At 37.7% G+C, this 18,511-nt stretch overlaps 1 protein-coding gene across 3 annotated transcripts in view; it reads right to left on the bottom strand.

Annotated features, from left to right (window-relative positions):
• SLC35D2 (solute carrier family 35 member D2) overlaps positions 1-18,511 on the bottom strand; it is a 53,899-nt gene that overhangs the window by 6,126 nt on the left and 29,262 nt on the right. For 2 of the 3 annotated variants that reach the window (XM_019940417.3, XM_019940416.3), the window contains exons 5-9: positions 16,337-16,408; positions 15,305-15,373; positions 10,845-10,947; positions 9,441-9,533; positions 3,887-3,954 (exon numbers count right to left, since the gene is read on the bottom strand). In XM_019940417.3, the coding sequence (XP_019795976.1) occupies positions 3,887-3,954; positions 9,441-9,533; positions 10,845-10,947; positions 15,305-15,373; positions 16,337-16,408 (405 nt within the window). The remainder of the gene's footprint in view (positions 1-3,886; positions 3,955-9,440; positions 9,534-10,844; positions 10,948-15,304; positions 15,374-16,336; positions 16,409-18,511) is intronic. The other variant, XM_019940418.3, reaches the window with a different exon arrangement.

Genomic DNA, 18,511 nt, shown 5'->3' with positions numbered 1-18,511 from the left:
TTTCACTTCATCATATGCTTTATTTACAAACTCTTGATTACAAATAGCATTTCTTAAAGCTGAATCATTCACCATGACTCAGAAGAAAAGTCTGCTCTTTTCACCATTCCACTGGCTTCTTAACATACAGTTCTAAAGTGTTATAGTTTTTAAATTATATTTTCAACTCCGGATAGAGGGTTGGTGGTCAGAGAAAGCAAGTTTGAAATGCAAACTTGAAAGCAGTGAAAATAAGAAAGAAGCTGAGAGAGAGTTCTCTGGAGTCAAAGGTCGGAACACGCACATGTTAGTCCTGAGGCTCCTTGAGCATGAACCGAAGAGAAGGGACAGCCAGTTCCAGTTGTTCTGAAAAGCAAGGGTATGCTCAGAAGCTTACAATGGTTTCTATTACTGCAAAGAAGCAAGTGACCTAATCATCGTGTCCTCTGAGTGAGAAACTGTAAGAAAGCAGGATTCTGAAAAATTCACCATGCCAAAATGGAAGTTTCCTTCTAGAGCAGTTTCAGAATTAAAACATGGTGGTTGAAGATGAAGCAGACATAACAGAAGAAAAACTATTGAAGTCATGGGCCATAGGCAGAACCAAATCTGTCTGGGGTGAAAAAGGACAGCCAAACTGAACAGGCTGGGCTCAGAAATAGAAATATTAACAACAAAAACAATAGTTAACACTTACTGAACATTTTCTATATGTCCACACTAAGGGCTCTTTACTCATTCAATCCACATAACCTTATAAATTAGCTACATTACATCACTGTTCCCATTTTAAAGATAAGGAAATTGAGGCTCAGAGAGGGTAAATAACTTGTCCAAGGACCCAGAGCTAAAAAGTGGCAAAGCCAGGATTCAAATCTAGGCCATCTGATTCCAGAGTACAGGCACCTGTTAGAATGATGCCATGATTTTAGTGTCCTCAAAAGACCCACTTAAAAAACTGAGACCTACCTAGGTTTTACCCTTAAAGTTGTAGAATCTGAAATATTAATGTTTTCATCATTTACTGATTTATTTTTAATTACTATGCCTTTATGACATTTTTACATGCAAAATGACTACTGATAAAATACTAACAACTTTTATCAAGAGAGTATTTGTTTTCTAGGAAGCACATTATTAATTGGAAAAAAAGGCATGTAGTTGTAGATCAATAGGGTCAAGATTCTGACAAAGAAGCCCCAGAAGTGCCAGCTCAAGCACTGCCCACCCCACCACTCACTGCAGACAGCTGACGTCAAAGGGTTTACTTCTTGGGACTTCCCTGGTGGCACAGTAGTTAAGAATCCACCTGCCAATACAGGGGGCACAGGTTCGAGCCCTGGTCCAGGAAGATCCCACATGCCGTGGAGCAACTAAGCCCATGTGCCACAACTACTGAGACTGCGTGCCACAACTACTGAGGCCCGCGTGCTCTAGGGCCCGCATGCTGCAACTACCGAAACCCACGTGCCTAGAGCCCGTGCTCTGCAACAAGAGAAGCTACCACAATGAGAAGCCCACGCATCACAATGAAGGGTAGCTCCCACTCACCACAACTAGAGAAAGCCCGCACATAGCAAAGAAGACCCAATGCAGCCAAAAATAAAATTTTTAAAAATAATAAAAAAAAAAAGGTTTACTTCTTGATTTCCTTCATGGAATGGGTAAATAGTAAAGTGCAAGTGAAAAAAACAGACAAAACAAAACAAAAATATTATCAAGTTTATAATGACATGAGATAAAACTAAAACTTGGCTCTGCTGTTCACAGGTGAACATGGGCTTAGGCAAGGAAACATGCTGGTCTGAGTTTGTGTGATATGGGTTGACTTTTTTTTAATTGTAATGGGGGGAAAAGGATGATTTCACCAAGGGTAACTCACAAACACAGCTTAGTAGATTTTTTTCAAAGTTACATGTTCTCAGTCAACAACTGGGAAAACTACAAATATCTTACTACACTTAGGCATCCAACAATGGCTGCCTAAGTACTGACAGCACTTAGTACTCACCCACTGCCAAACAACCAATGCCTGAAAGAACACATTATTTGAGAGACTATTGGTTTTGAAAGAGGCACAAGAGATTGCCTAATATCCCCCCTTTGGAAAAGGGAGAAACTGGGTACAGAGTGATAAGGGGATTTGAGCCAGGCAGGCATCAGAGCAGCGGACAATAGGTACAGGATCAGGGTGCTTCAGGGCAGAGGCCATTGCAAAACAGCACTGTCTGTAAACTGAGCCCTGGGCCAAACCCCAAGTGAGAAGGGACACTAGCCCACTGAGGCCAGACCCTCAAAAAGGCCAGAGTGGTCCAGGTCAGGGGCACACCTGGCTACCAACTAGACTAAAAACAATTTGTCCCTGCAGGAAAGTTTCTCAAATTCCAATTTTCAGTCCACAGGACTGATTAAGATTAAATAATATGCTCACAGGTCACCAAATACACAAGAAAGCAAACCATAATGATACTCACAAACTACATATTTAGTCAACCAACGACATATTCAGATTCTCAAGAACTGCAGATATTGGAATCATCAGATGCAGAATACAGAATAGCTATGTGTGTAATATCTAAAGAAATAAAAGGTACAGTCTCAAAGATGACCCACAAAAGAATGTTAAGAATGAACAGACAAGTTTGAAAACAAACTGTGGAACTTTTACAAATAAAGTAAAAATTGTTAAAATCAAAAACTCCAGCAGGGAGGGGCAAGATAGGGGTAGGGGATTAAGAGGTACAAAGTACTATGTATAAAATAAGTAAGGTACAAGGATATACAGTACAACACAGGGCATATAACCAATATTTTATAATAACTCTAAATGGAATATAACCTTTAAAAACTGTGAATCACTATGTGGTATACCTGAAACACATAATACTGTACATCAGCTATACCTCAATAAAAAATAAATTTAAAAAAATCTCCAAGAAACAGGTTAAACATTAAATCAGACACAGCTAAAGAGAGAATTACTGAACTTGAGGATATACATAAAAATACTTTTACTGATGTGATTACGTTACTGCAACTAAGATCAAGTTTAAGAATTGAAGAGTGTTGATCAAAGACTCATGAATTGTCTTAGTTCATTTACACACAATGAAAATTACAGTACTAGTAATGTAAAAAAATAAGGGGGAATTCATCTTTCTTCACAGGAAAAATCTTTTGACAAATAATTCCAAGACAGTCATTCAAAGACCCTTTCTTATGGGATAAGACACAGGTGCTTGTGTATACATGGAGCCCAGTCCAGGAAGGATACTCCAAACAGCAGTTGCTTCTGGAGAGGAAAACTGCAGTGTCACAAGGCAGGGAAGAAGGGAAGGTGGCTTATGTTCCCTATGCATCCTTTTGCAGCTTTTGTATTATTTACTAGTTGTATGTATTATCTATTTATGAAAAGGACTTTACAAGTTTGGGGAACATATAAAAAGACAAACTGCATGGCCACTCAACAGGAAGCTAAACCTAAGGGAAATTTTAAGAACAAAAGCCTAAAATTATTGGGCAATATAATGGCCTGGGCATCTCTCCTCAGAAAACACCCTGAATATAACAGGTACAACACTACAGAAAATGGTTATTTCCAAATATTTATGTGAGGTGAGAACCTTGGGAACCTTGGGACATTGTGACAAAGACAAAAAACACATTTGAATTTGATAGGGCTGCTGATTTTATTTCAAACTAACTTTCAGAAATCAATATGCAACATCATATTTTGGAGGTCACATTTAGCATGGGTCCCAATCCACTCCTCTGCTGCAGTGCTACTTTTCAGTAGAAGTTGGAGAAGCAAAAAGGGATTTTGACAGAGCAGACGGAATGTATATTTTGATTTGACTTGTTAAGAGATACCACAGACCAAAGCTTCTTCTTATCTATGGCTTCTTACCCCAAAAAACAGGAAAGAAGAAACTGTATGATAAATAGAACATTCTTCCATTGGTTGAATTCAGTAGCCTATTATCAAAAAGAAAGAAAACTGATGGTTAGATTAATAATACTGGTTTTACCAGTGTGTACACTCTAGTACAAATTCCAGTTTCGCAAACAGAAAATACAGTTTCAAAAATCCTGGGTAATACTAGCTGTGTGGCATTGGGCTAATTATTTTTCCTCCCTGAACCTCAGGCTCATTTTACAAATGGGGATTATTTTTTTAAAAACTTCCTCAGAAGGTCAGTGTGAGGATTTAATGAAATTGTTTAGAAACTTACAGGTGGCAAGAGCAAAATGACAGCTATTATTGCTATGGCTATCGTTAAATCTTTACTAATTTGTAGTCATAAGATCAGCGTTGTGTTTTTAATAAATAATATTAAAAGAAAGCTTATTATAAATTTAATAATGCTGGCAAGACTAAGAAAACTTAAAGTTCATAAACTGTTTTCAAGAATTTGCACAAGAGGAAAAAAAAAGGGAATTCCCTGGCGGTCCAGTGGTTAGGACACAGAGCTTTCACTGCCAGGGCCCAGTTCCATCCCTGGTTGGGGAACTAAGAGCAGCCAAAAAAAAAAAAAAAAAAAGAATTTGCAAATGCTTAGGAAGTATCATGAACAAATAAACTATTGTGTGCTATTTACAAAGCAATCAAGTAATTGGGGTAGAGGAGCTGGTAGACAGAGAAGTTTAAGACAGCTTCTGCTCTTAGGTGAGAAAATAAAAACCCTTTTCAGGTAACAATAAAAAGGAGTATTTTATTCATGATTTGTCCCTTGCCTGCGTCCAAAAATGACTTTACGGTGACTCAAGACTATATGTAAGTACATGCTGAATAACATGATTAAATATAAATTCTATTCACTTTCTATTAAGCAATACTTTGTTAGCCAAGTTTTAGTAACTTTGTAGATTTAAAACTATTTAAATCTTTCTTAAGTTTATAGTTCAAATTTTTAAACCAATTAAAATGGAATTCTCTTCTCTGATTACACTTTACTGTCACTGTTTCATTAGTAACATTTTGACCACCTCTTATGAAAAAATACACATTAAATGTTGATAACTGCCAAACATGGTTGATGGGTACATGGGATTTGTTATACTATTCTCTTTCCTTCTGAACAGGTTTGAAAGTTTTCATAATAAAACTTTCTTTTTAACACTTACTTGTGAAATAAAAAATATAATAAATATAAATCTGTCTTACTGGCAAGCCCCAAGCTGATCAAAGGGTCATAAAACATCCAGGACAGTTTATACCAAGACAGTCAAAGAACAAAACTAAACAGAAACTTATGGAAAACATTCTGTGTCTGAAAAATTAAATAAGATTGTGAATAAGAGAAAAGCATATGCCCCAAATTTCAAACCAAAGGTAGGAAAACACTTATTTACTCAAAGAACTGGGAGTATTTATGAAAACGGTATACAAAAACTATATATTCTTGATACCACATAAACCATTGAGAGCTATGTAGTAATTTTCATAAAAATACTTGGATTCATTGCCAGCCTAAATTTTGATAGATTTTAGTTTTATTTTGTTTCTTTAATAATCATGAGGCTCTGCTGGTGGCATTTTAAAAAGTCATGTGGCATGACATTTATTTGAAAACATAAGCCTGGAGGGGTGGGATAGGGAGGGTGGGAGGGAGGGAGACGCAAGAGGGAAGAGATATGGGAACATATGTATATGTATAACTGATTCACTTTGTTATAAAGCAGAAACTAACACACCATTGTAAAGCAATTATACCCCAATAAAGATGTTAAAAAAAAAAAGAAAACATAGAAAATAAAGATGAGTAACAATATTAAGTACTTCCTTCTTTAGACTCACTATTGCTATGAAAATATGTTGGAGTGTGAATCTTTTTCATTTTTCATTAATGTGTTTTTTAATCAGAAAAAAGTCCTATTATTTATCCCTATTCATCAACTGCAACACACTAAATGTACCTTGAACTTATTGCAATGATTCAAATAACTAAAGAAAGTTCACCCACTATTTTCCAGGGACCTAATTTGTTAACAAGAGGAGCTGGCATTACTGACTTTGTCAATCACAGATAGAATCAAGGTGCTATTACCAGATCTGCTGACTGTGTTAAGTCGATGACTGTAAGTCCAAGGTCCAAGAGTGAACCCCCAGTACAGTGAGTCACACACACGAGTCTTAACACAATCTCTGACCCCCTACAGTCAACCGGGAATAATGACTCATCAAAGTACTCCTTCCATTAACAAGAGAAGTTAACCTTTCACTCGAATTCCTCAATTAACTTTCAATACAATCAAACCAAACTTGGCAAATAAAATGCAATTTTATATTGCAGACTAACACACCTAATTATGTAAGTTCACTACTTTTTTGTATTTGGTTCACAGTCTAAAATGGATTCAGCCATGGTTAAAAGTGACCAACTGGAAGAAATTCATAGTGATTCGATGAACACAGAGCAAAACAACATTAGTAGTGAAAAATCTTACTATTTTTTCCTACAGAGTTTTAAAAATTACTGATTACAGTGTTATCTCTTTTGGCATCTCTTATCATATAATAATTTTAAATTAGAGCCAAATTTTTAACTTTATGGTTTTCGTATCTTTGTCATCTTATAGAAAGCCTTCTCTTACAGTCTCTTACAGAAAATAAATATATTTTTCTGATTATAATTTTTCTTATAAACTTTTAAATTAAATCCATATATTTAGCTCTGATCCATCTGGAATTTCAGTGAATAGTTATCATTGCTGGGGCTCTCAGGTAACTATAGTAACTTCTGTTTGAAATCTTAAGAGACTGATCAAATGGAAGAGGCTAGATGGGTAAATACTGAGATATTCCAGCATCGAAAGCCAGAATAGGAGCATAATATTCTCCTAGAACACCAGGATTGAATAAGTTAAGGTAAATGTTAGGCCTCTTATACTTTCTAAGCTATAAGTGATAGGTTATAGTTTTTATCATATGTGAAGGAAAGAAACAAACACTTTTCATATACTGATACAAATTAAAAAATTGAGGGGCTTCCCTGGTGGTGCAGTGGTTGGGAATCTGCCTGACAATGCAGGGGACACAGGTTCGAGCCCTGGTCCGGGAAGATCCCACATGCCACAGAGCAACTAAGCCCATGCACCACAACTACTGAGCCTGTGCTCTGGAGCCTGTGAGCCACAACTACTGAAGCCTGTGTGCCACAGCTACTGAAGCCCATGAGCCAAGAGCCAGTGCTCCGCAACAAGAGAAGCCACCGCAATGAGAAGCCTGCACACTGCAAGGAAGAATAGCCCCCGCTCACCGCAACTAGAGAAAGCCTGTGCGCAGCAACAAAGACCCAACGCAGCCAAAAATAAATAAATAAAATTTTTTTTTTTAAATTGAGATTACAGCAGATGATGTGTTTCTAGAGCCAGACAGCCTCCTGGATCTATCACTTACTGTCTTTGGAAAGTTTTTTAAACACTGTGCCCTAGATTCCTTGTCTATAAAATGGGGATAATAATAGTACCTTCTCCTCAAGCTACTGTGGGAATGCAACGAGACAGTTCATGTAGAATACTTCAAACAACGTCTGATAGAATAATTCCTCAACAATTATTAGCTATTTTTACTATTACTTGAGAAAGTATAATAATTCTGCATGGCAATCATTACAAGCAGATGGCAACTTCTGAAAGCACCATGCTATAAGTTTGTAAGTCAACGATCTAAATGTGGAAATACATATTCCTATTGAAATGCTGTTATAAATTATTAACATAATACATGTAGTCTATTTTCAAAAGGTACCTAAAATTCAGTTTCTGGTCACTACGCCATTTATAACATTGTTCCCATAGGGAAATGTGCTTTTAGTTTCAATCAGGTGTTCTAAGAGTTCCTAGAAGTTTCTAGATTTCTATTTCTAGAAATAAATATATATCTGAAAGGCTATAAAGTACCAGAATCTCAGAACAGATAAACTCCAGAGACTCAAAAGAAAAACTCATTTTTATGATAATGAAAAGAGACAAGCTGGTAGGACGTTGAGGGCTCATAATTTCACCTTGTTTATGTAATGCTGCTGACACTAAATTGGTTTAATTGATGGTAGCTGAAAAATAAATAATGTGCTTTTAGATATTCTGCCCTGTTCATCATTGCTAGAGGTATACGGGGTGCTTGCTTTAACTTCCAATATTCTGAACTAACAGTGAGGCCCAGGTTCACACACTGAGACCCCTTTAATCAAAACTGGGGTTTCTTGGTAGTTTTCAATATAAATATATGGAAATGGATGTTTACCCCTGGGGACATTGCTGCTAAGCCGATCAACCTTTCTCTTGTTCTGAGAAAGGAATTGTACAAGGGAGAAGGTATAGTTCTGAGAAAGAACAACGAGCCCTGACATTCACCCCAGGAGGCCCCGGAATCTGAAAGCTTCTAAAGTCATTCAAACCCCTAAAAGGTGACAAATGGGATTGACGCTCAACCCGTGTGCACCACACAACCATGCTGACTGTTAAATACAGAAATGCTGTCAACGTCTGCCGCTGGGGTGGGGGCAACGGTGGGGGACTGTGAACCCCACCCCCGGCCCAGCAACAACAACAGGGTTAATGAAGGTTAATGCCCAGCCCATGGTGTGGAGGGGGACGTCTGTGGGAGAGGCCAGAGGCCACACTAGACCAGGATTTTGCCCAGCGCACCTCGTTTCTCACATGAACTTAAAGTGGTTTGTCTGGTAATTTTCTGAGCCCGCACATTTCAAGGTAGCCATGCGGATGTTATGGGGTGAACATTCACTCTTCCTAAGAGATACCCACCCCCCAACTGGGCCTCCCATCCTTCTACTAACTTATCATTTTATTTGTCTTTGACAGGTGTACAGCAGATAAGGTGAACAGGGCAAATACCAAAAGAACAAAACCTTCTCAAAATTCAAATGTAGATCCTGGAATATTTAGAGGCAAATGCCATGATGTCTGGGATTTACTTTAAAATATTCCGGGGGTGGCGGGGGGGGTGAAGTGAGAGCAGATGAGGATAGATGAAATAAGAAGGGTGAAATGCCAAAAAGTATTGAAGTTGTGTGATAGGTACATGAGAGTTCATTAAATTATTCTATTTTGTGTGTATTTTTCCAAATGTCCATAACAAGGGTAATAAATAAGTAAATCCATTTTTTAAAACTATCAAAATCCCCTTCAAAGTTAACTAGCTTTCTCAGGATCCCCATGCCAACAAAGGGGAAAGGGAGACTCAAACTCAGATTTTTGTTGTTGTTTTGCAAAATGCTTCAAGACCAGAGTTTTTTTGACTACTTCCTGCTACTCCCCACAGTTCTAAAGATAAATGCCGAGAAAAGGAAAGTGTCAAAGGTATTACTGGGCGTACCAAACATCTTGCTTTCGGAAATCCTAGTTACCTTTATACACTTTTTATTTCAGTAAGTACCACAGGTTAAATATTAAAATTTTAAACACTGCTAAGTAAGAATGAATGACTGTCATCAGCTCACCTGTCGAAGGTCTCCGGTAGAGACACTAATGATAAGAGTTGGGATAATCATGAAGCAGGCATTGTAGAAAAGCACTCCATATTTCCCTAACTCCTGCAAAAACCAAGAAAACTCCACTCAATTTCAGAAATATGAAGCATCAGACTTCCTGGAGCCATTTATTTTATTTTATTTTCCCCTGAAGCTAATTATACAACCATGTACTTATGCAGAGTTAGAACATGCATTCTGACCAGCTCTGTATTGGAATATTTTCAGCAAATTTCTGATGTAAAATGCTTCATTTCAAGTGTACCGTGATTTCCAAAAAAAAATTTGCTTTATCCAAAAAATGACAGATAAAGTGGATGGACATGGATGGACTCCGAGGTTCCATCCATCTCTGACATTCTAATTGTTCTTTTTTTAAAAGCATGCTATTCAAAATGGGAAATGTGGAACAAAGTAAACAGCATTAACAATATTAATATAAACAGAAGTCCTTAAAAACATCTGCTCTTTCTATTAAGGAACAGCAGGGTTAAAACACCAGGTATCTTGTTTTCCAAGCTTGCATAAATTTAATTTTCGTTAGAGGCTACATCCGCCACTTTCCATACAGGGTGACATACTGTGATTCTCAAAAGACAGCAAAACCAGTTTTGTAAAACTGCCACCATTAAAAACCAAATGGTAGTGCAGAAAAATACAGCGCAGATAAAAAACAGCTCATAGGAATAAGCCTGTCCATCAGAGAGAACACCCTCACTCAACACAAAGAACTTGGAACAAAGAAACATATGCCTGGCCCATCCTCCAGAGCTTCCTGCACAGCCTGGGGTGGGGGTGGGGGGGCGTGGTGAGGGCTGGGAGCTCTGACCTGAGGGCAGACACAAGGAAGGAGAGCTCATACGCCCACCCGGCCCTCGTGACAGGACCTTATAAATTATCCATTCCAATCATCTCATTCCACAGATGAGGAAACTGAGGTTTGGAGAAGTGAAGGTTCCAGGTCACAATAACCAGTCAGCAGCAAAACTTGAATCTGTAACCCACATCTCCAGACTCTCAAACTACAGCTGCTTTCAGAATACTCCTGACTTCCCATTGGTCACTGATGATGATGGTAAAAAAACTTCTTCTAATTTTAATTTGCCTTTCAAAATAATCCCCTTTCTATATAGTATTCTGACTTTGCATCTAAAATAGTGCCCATTTTTCCCTTCCTACCTAATTTTCACCCAAACTTTGCAAGACAAGGAGTAACAAGAACCTATGCAGACAAGATAATTAAAAAGAAATTAGTAATCTGTAGATCATAACATGTAAATTAAATTACATGTCATCTTTACAAGTTCATTTTTTCATGTAATTTCAGTGGCCAGATGACAAAGCCTAAAAGCTAAAGGAGTGAAGATCTGGTACCTTTGGGTCCATTTTCTGTTTGGTATAAACACCATTCGCTGCTGTGAAGATATCATTCAGGAATACAAAAATATAGCCTTCCAAGTTAAAAGCAAGGTCAGAACTGGTAGGGAGAACACAGAGGAGTATGATTATTCAGAAACTCACAACTTGGCCTCAGACACTCTGTTTCATCTTTCCTAATCAAATCCATTTGTGATGCTAGTAACTACCTTTTCTCTGGCATATATTCCCCCTGTATGGTGATGAATGGTTAATTCTTCTGCCCTGTCCCCAGACAAAAACAAAACCAGGCCTTCAGGAGGCTTAAACTTAATCACAACCGCTTAAAACCAGAGGGACATTAACCATCTTCCTTTGACTGCAAAGCCATTCTTTTGCTAACTGATAAAGAGGAATGATTTGTTCAACCCACCTGTGGCTTATTGTAGTAAATAGGGCCTTCCCCAGAGTACAGCCCTCTGGGGACAGCTGAGCAGTGACATGGTAAAGGGGTCAAATGAGGAACTGACACCTCCATCTGGTCCCCACTCACGTCATCCACTAGCACCCCCACTAGCCTGTCCATCAAAAAGGCAAGGCAGGGATCCATTCCTTCTCTGCAACTCCTCTAAGGCCCCTTTCTTCCCATTCTTTGAAGCATCTTCTCTTCAATTTCCATTTTAAATAAATAACACTAGTATAAAAATGTTTGGGGGGAATATGGCAAAGGGAGGAGAGAGTGAACAACAGCTAAGCCCAGATGTGATGCATTCACCTGCACTTGACCTTGCAAACAGTACCACACCCATGTCCAAATTCATAAGTATATATTGTCAAGAAGGTTTCCTTTACCCTCTTTGGGTCAGTGTCTGGGGGCCTGTGAATTTAACTGACAACAGACAGAATAACGGGGGAAAAAATACAAATTGTTTTAAATATTTTACATGCACAGGAGTTCACAGAAAAGAAATGAAACTCAAAGAAGTGGTCAGACTCTGGGGCTTAGATACCATTTTAACAAAAAAGAGGGTTTGGGTGTTAAGGAACAAATAAATTGTGGGAAAGGGACTAGGAAATACAAAGGGAAACTAATGGAAGATAAGGGTTATTTTAATAAGGTTTGTTTATGCAGATTCATCTAGATGCCTATTCTCTGTCTCTGGTGATAAGAATTGCTTTCCTATTTCAAGTACAGGACCAAGGGACACCTTCACAAAGGCAAATTTATGGTCTACTTTTAGGCAGAAAAGGGAGGGCAGAGAACTCTTCCCACATCTATTGATTCTCAATTGCCTTCAACTCAAAATAATGTTTATGCCAAAGTGGCATATATTGGAGTGGCATATCCTTATCCCCTTCAGTATCAAAATAAGATTATTTCTAACCAAAGAGAAGGAAATAGGTAAAAATTGCATCAAAATCTGAATGCAAATTAAACCAGATTTTGCTTGAGGCTTCCACTGGCATTATTTACCTACAAATATATTTGTGAGAATATAAATTAATTTTAGATCATCATAAATCATAATTCTCTGGCTCAATCACAATAGAATCTCTGAAAATAAGGGTTTTCCAGATCTTTCCTACCCACATTCAGCTCAGTGTTAAGAAGTGTCTGCCATTCCCTAAGATGGCAAAGAGATGAATGAGCAAAAAAGTGAGGTACCTTTCCATCCAGAGGAATGGAAAGGAAGTGTTACTCACTTCCTCAGGGAGCCTAAGGGGAATTCTTGGAGTCTTCAGGTCTCCTACTTGAGGGGGCCAGGAATTCCCAACATCATTTGTTTAGGCCAGTAGTGAAAGCACAGACGTTTGATAAGAATTTACTTGTGTTATAAATGGGAGCAGATTCATGGTCAACCCGTGTGATTGTCATTTAGGGCTGTTCGCAGACATTCTATTTCAACTTTTGCTGGCCATGTGACTTGCTTTGGCAAATACAATGTAAGAAGAAGTAACACATCACTTCCGGGGGAAAGCTTGGAGAGCCAGCAGACAATTCCCCACATGCCTTCTTCCCTTCTGGATGAGCAAGGAAACCCTCTTTAAGGCAGAGGTTCCATCCCCCTGGGTCCCTAAGTAGCTACCATGGGCAGAGCACTCCCACAGCATTCACTGATGTTAGTATGCATCTGGAGTGTGAGCAGAATATACCTGGTATGTTAAACAACCACGATGTAGGGGCTATTTGTTACAGCTGCCTAAACTGGCTCATCTGTTACCTGCCTTTGATGAGTTAATTTGAGTGAGAGCAGAGAAGGGTGCGGTGACAGCTGGGCTGCAGCTAAGAACTGTGCTTGTTACCCACAGGGATATTTTCCATTCTGTGGGTGCTGAGGAAGGGGAAAGCCGAGAATTACTATTCCAAGCTGGCTCTTGGGTAAAAGTTAGATGTTTTGGGAAACACTACTTACCCCTTCAGCTCACTAGAGTATCACCTATGAGCTGAATTCCTACTAACTGCTTCTGGAGATGTGCTTTCATACACACAGGGTCTGACGTGCCATGCCTCATCAAAGACTTACATTTTTATAAACCAATTTTTGTACAAGTCTTCAACTGGCTCTAAGTTAGTGGTTTTCAAACTGAGCTCCAAGAAACCTAGAAGAGAGAGGCGTCCCTGGGGAGACCTCAGCCCTGTGGGAGGAAGGCACTTTTAACAGAGCACCTCCCTTTTTTAGCTACTTCACGCATATGTTTTGTTTGAACAAAAGTCTTCATGATCAAAACAGGCTCTAAGTGTAGCTGCTTAATGTCTGTACCAGTACCATATCAGGCATGAAACACAGCACTGAAACCAAACAGGCCACCTTTAAGGGGGATGAGCTCAGCCACAGCTAGAACTGGAGAAGAGGAAGTTACAGATAAAAAAGGCAAATAATAAACCCTGGTCTAGGCAAGGGACTAAACACATTTATAACAATAATAAACACCATTATTATTGCTAATATCTGTCACCAGCTGGCATGCTATATCTTTAATCAATTTCTTTTGCTTATTATCTGTTTCCACCAACCTGAATGAAAGCTCCATGAAGGCAAGGATTGTTCTCGGTCTTGTTAACTGCTGGACTCCTCAGCACATAGAATGATGCCTGGCATATAGTAAATGCTTCAGCATGTTTTTGTTGAACTTGACCATGAACTAGTGTAAATCCTGGTTTACTATTATCTCATTTAATTCTCATAGTGATGCTATTAGGTGGATGATATTCTAATCTGCACTTCACGGTCAAAATAACTGGGGCACAGAGAGGTTAAATAGCTTGTCCTTGGTTATAGAGCCAGTAAGTGAGGAGACTAGAATAGGGTTCCAGACATCCTGGCTCTGTAGCCCACACCTTATTTAATTTGCAATTAATGATCCAGAACTCTTGTTTCTAAATGAGTTAATGAAACTAGTTTAACTGAAATTCCTCCAACTTTTTCTTTCTTCCTTTCATTCACATAGGTTTTTCTTTTCTATTACAGTCGTCCCTCCATATCCACGGGGGACTAGTTCCAGTACCCCACACCCCCACGCCCTCTGCATGCAGGTACCCAAATCTACGGATGCTCAAGTCCCTTCTATAAAATGATGTGCAGCGTCTGCATATAACCTACATACATCCTCCCATATACTTTAAATCATCTCTAGATTACTTATAACACCTAATACAATGTAAATGCTATGTAAATAGTTGCCAGTGCACAGCAAATCCAAGTTTTGCTTTGGGGAATCTTCTGGTATTTAAAAAATATATATTTTCGATCCATGGTTGGTTGAATCCACAGATGCAGAAGGCTTGGACACACAGGGCCAACTGTATCCTTTACCTTATAAATGAGGAAACTGAGGCACAGAGAGGCTAAGAAATAGCTGACAGAAGTTAAGTTTCAAACCAAGGAAGGTAACTGCACACATGCTTTAACCACTATGCTATAAAAGGAGTCCGAGCGCCTGCTTTCAAATGCAAACTTGGAGTCCTTATTCCTGGTCAGGTATATTAATGAATAAGATAGTAGTCATGCACTGGTATTGGCTCATGTCCCAAACATTTAATGAGAGTATTCCATCCTTGGAAATATTGACCAATAAGGCATCACAGGATGATAAAACAAATCAGCTTACAAGGGCTTTATAAATCTGTTATTCTTCTTAGTCAAATGCCTAAGAACTTTTCAAAATTCTTTGTAAAATTTTTATATTGAAGACAAACATTCAGTAATAAAAGTATACAGTTTACTCCTTTTATGAAGAAAAGCTGTATTAATACCTTGTAATGCTCACTCTATATATTTCTCAGAAATGTTCTGGCCAACTTGGAACCCAGTTTGACTTTCACAGGAACACATGGGGATTCCACTAACATCAACAGATTTGTCTCTTGGCTACTCAATTCAACTGCAGCCAGATGGAAAATGAAAAATGAGGAGGGGGCCAGGCCTATTGTCAAAGACACAAAGGAGTTATTGAGCAGAAATAGTCCAAAGTCTTACCCAGCTGCTATGAAAGCACCAAGAATGATGGCAAAGACACTGACAATGATGTTCAAGGAATACTGTTTCCTGTAATAAATAAATAGTGGATGGATAGATAGGTAGGCAGACAGATGGATAGATGGATAGATAGATAAGGAAAGGAGGAGGAGAGGAAAAAATATAGATTATATTTTTAAATAAACTGCAAATAGACATTGTTAACAGTTTTATAGCTAAAATCTAACGGACAGTGCTTTATGTAAAAAGAGTACTAAAGGTACCTTAAATGGATTAGGAAATCAGACCAAATTTACTTTATTTCTTAAGTAGTTGTCTTAATCTAATTACAAATGTATTTCTCTGTTCTCACTAGAAAGACGCTGGGACAAAATGCAGAAGAGCTCCTGCTGGTGGGTCTAGTTGGTATGTACTTTTATCAAGCATCCAAAGATTAAGATAAAATTCAATAGTAAAACTTAAAACATTGGGCCATCATCCAAATTTCATCATTAAATTGTCTCCACAGCAAAATCAAGAATCACCTTTTTAGATGTCAGCCTGAGTATCTTTATGAGAAATTTTTAAACCAACATTATAAAAATTAATTTATTCTGATGTTACACCATAATTACTGCATCAGAATGAATCTCCCTGATTTTCTGCTACTCCTATTCTATACTATATATGTGGACAACTTTTCCTCTACATTCCAAAATCAGTGTATATTCCATCTGGCTCAGGAAACAGATTTACATCTGTTTTGGGGTTGTTGGGTTTTTTTTTTTTTTATAATTTTTGACCACACACACATTTTATTTATCTAATGTAAAATTATAATTGTTTTTAAAAAACACTCATTACATTCTTAGGGAATCATGGAAATAGGAGACTGCTTTTAAGTGAACAAACCATTTGCCCTTAAGTTATTGCTACTAGCACTTCAAATCAACTATTTGAAAAGATGACTAGATGTTGAGAATTTGCTAGGTAAAAATAATGTGGGGCTGTGGGGAGAGGACACCAGAGGAAAAGAAGAAAAACAAAAATCACCCGAGTATGATGGTTTCCAGGAGTAAAGTAAGTGGAATGGTAAATTTCCTGAGCACGGTGAACATCGGCAAGCTGTCAGGAAAAGATTCAAGTATAATATCATCAGACACCAGGTACTTTTTTAATGCCTTACATTTTTAATTAAGCCCATTAATTTTCCAAATTAAATATAAGGAATTAACCTTAATTATCACACATGCTACTAATAAGTCATATTAAATAATAAAAAGAAATGGAGATTCAATAATTTCATGCCACTTTTACTTACTAGCAATTCAAAACATCATACTATCCAACTACTACAAAGTTTGTGCTAAAAGATTATATGCAGTGTGAACCAATATAGCCTTTGACAAATCAAGTTGGGACTATGTATGGACAGTCATTAAACAGTCCTAACCTAGGACCTAATTACTTCTTGCTGGGAAACTTACCCTAAGATAATAACCCAAAGGAAAGAAAAAAAATCGTGTGCACAAACATGTTCATTGCAGTAATGTCTTTGGGAAAAACATCAGAAACCACCTGAATATCAGACAAGGCAATGATTAAATAAATTATGATAAATCCACTTGAGGGAACATTATACATTAATTCTATAATATAAAACGTTACCATTCTTCGAAAACGAATGTTAAATAAATCAAGGAGGTGACAAAACTATGTAGAGTCTGCAACTGTAATAAAATACATTCTGTATATGGAAAAAGACTGAAAGTGAGTATTTAAAATAGTATGTTAGAGGATAAAATTATGGGTAATTTTTCCCTAAAACTTTATGTAATGAGACCACATTCATTGCCTTTCAAAAATACTTATGAACCTTTCACCCACTCTCAAAACCCAGAGATTCCAGGACACAGTTCAATGCACAGCCACAGACTGCCAGGGCTGGAAAAACCCACCTCCATCTGCTTCCAATGTGACCCTGAGAAGATGGTGACCAAAGAAAGGAAAGCCAGAACCACAGCATCTGGGGGGTGGGGTGGGCAGCTCCTCCTGACCAGACCTGAGGAGGGGTTTCACACTACAACCAGAGAGCAGTGCAGAAAGAATTTTCAGGAACTTCACTTAAAAATGTCTTATGAGACTGGTCTGAACTGCCTTTTTCAAAGCAAGACAAAAAAAAAAAAAAAAGTCTTATTATTTTCCATTAAATTCAAAAAGTATTTTTAGATGATGCCTTTTAAAAGCAGATAAGGGGAATTCCCTGGCAGTACAGTGGTTAGGACTCTGCGCTCTCAGTGCCGAGGGCCTGAGTTCAATCCCTGGTCGGGGAACTAAGATCCCATAAGCCATGCAGCATAGCCAAGAAGAAAAAAATAATAAAAAAATAAAAGCAGATAAGGATAGTTAATGGTAAAAAGCTGAATGTTATTCCCCCTAAGATCAGGAATAAGACCACTCACACCACTACATCTATTCCACATGGTAGTTTAGGTTCTAGATGGGACAATTAGGCCAAAAAAAAAAGAAGTATACAGTTTGGAAAAAAGAAAAGAAAGTTGTCTCTATTTTCAGATGATATATACAGAGAAAATCCTAGAAATCCATTAAAAAATATTATTAGAACAAATGAAGTTAAGTGTGCAGGAAACAAAATGAATATACAAAAATCAACTGTACTTCCATACACTAGCAATGAGCAATCCAAAAAGGAAATTAACAATTCCATTTATGATAGCATCAAAAAGAACAAAATTCTTAGGAATAACGTAACAAAACCAGTGTAAGAATTGTAATACGCTACAAACTACAAAATATTGTTAAAAGGTGAAAGAAGATTAAACGGAAAGACACTCCATGTTATGGATCAGAGGCTTAATGTTGTTAAAATGAAAATACTCCCCAAATAAATCTATAGATTCAACACAGTCCTATCAAAATTTCAGCTGGCTTTTTTTCCCCCAGAAATTGACAAACTAATTCTATAATCAATGTGGAAATGCAAGAAAACCAGAAAGCCAAAACAATCTTGAAAAAGAAGAACAAAGTTGGTGGACCCAATTTCAAAACTCACTACAAAGCTACAATTATCAGTATTATCTAGTACTAGTTTAAAGATAAACATTTAATCAAAGCAATAAGATTGAGAATCAAGAAATAAATCTTTCCAATTACGGTCAATTAATTTTCAACAAGGGTGCCAAGACAATACAATGGGGAAAGAACAGT

Source organism: Tursiops truncatus, chromosome 6 (genome assembly GCF_011762595.2).
Source record: "Tursiops truncatus isolate mTurTru1 chromosome 6, mTurTru1.mat.Y, whole genome shotgun sequence".
In the NCBI taxonomy this organism is placed as follows: Eukaryota; Metazoa; Chordata; class Mammalia; order Artiodactyla; family Delphinidae; genus Tursiops; species Tursiops truncatus.
Note: the sequence above shows the minus strand (reverse complement) of the source record. Positions and strands in the feature narration are given on the sequence as shown.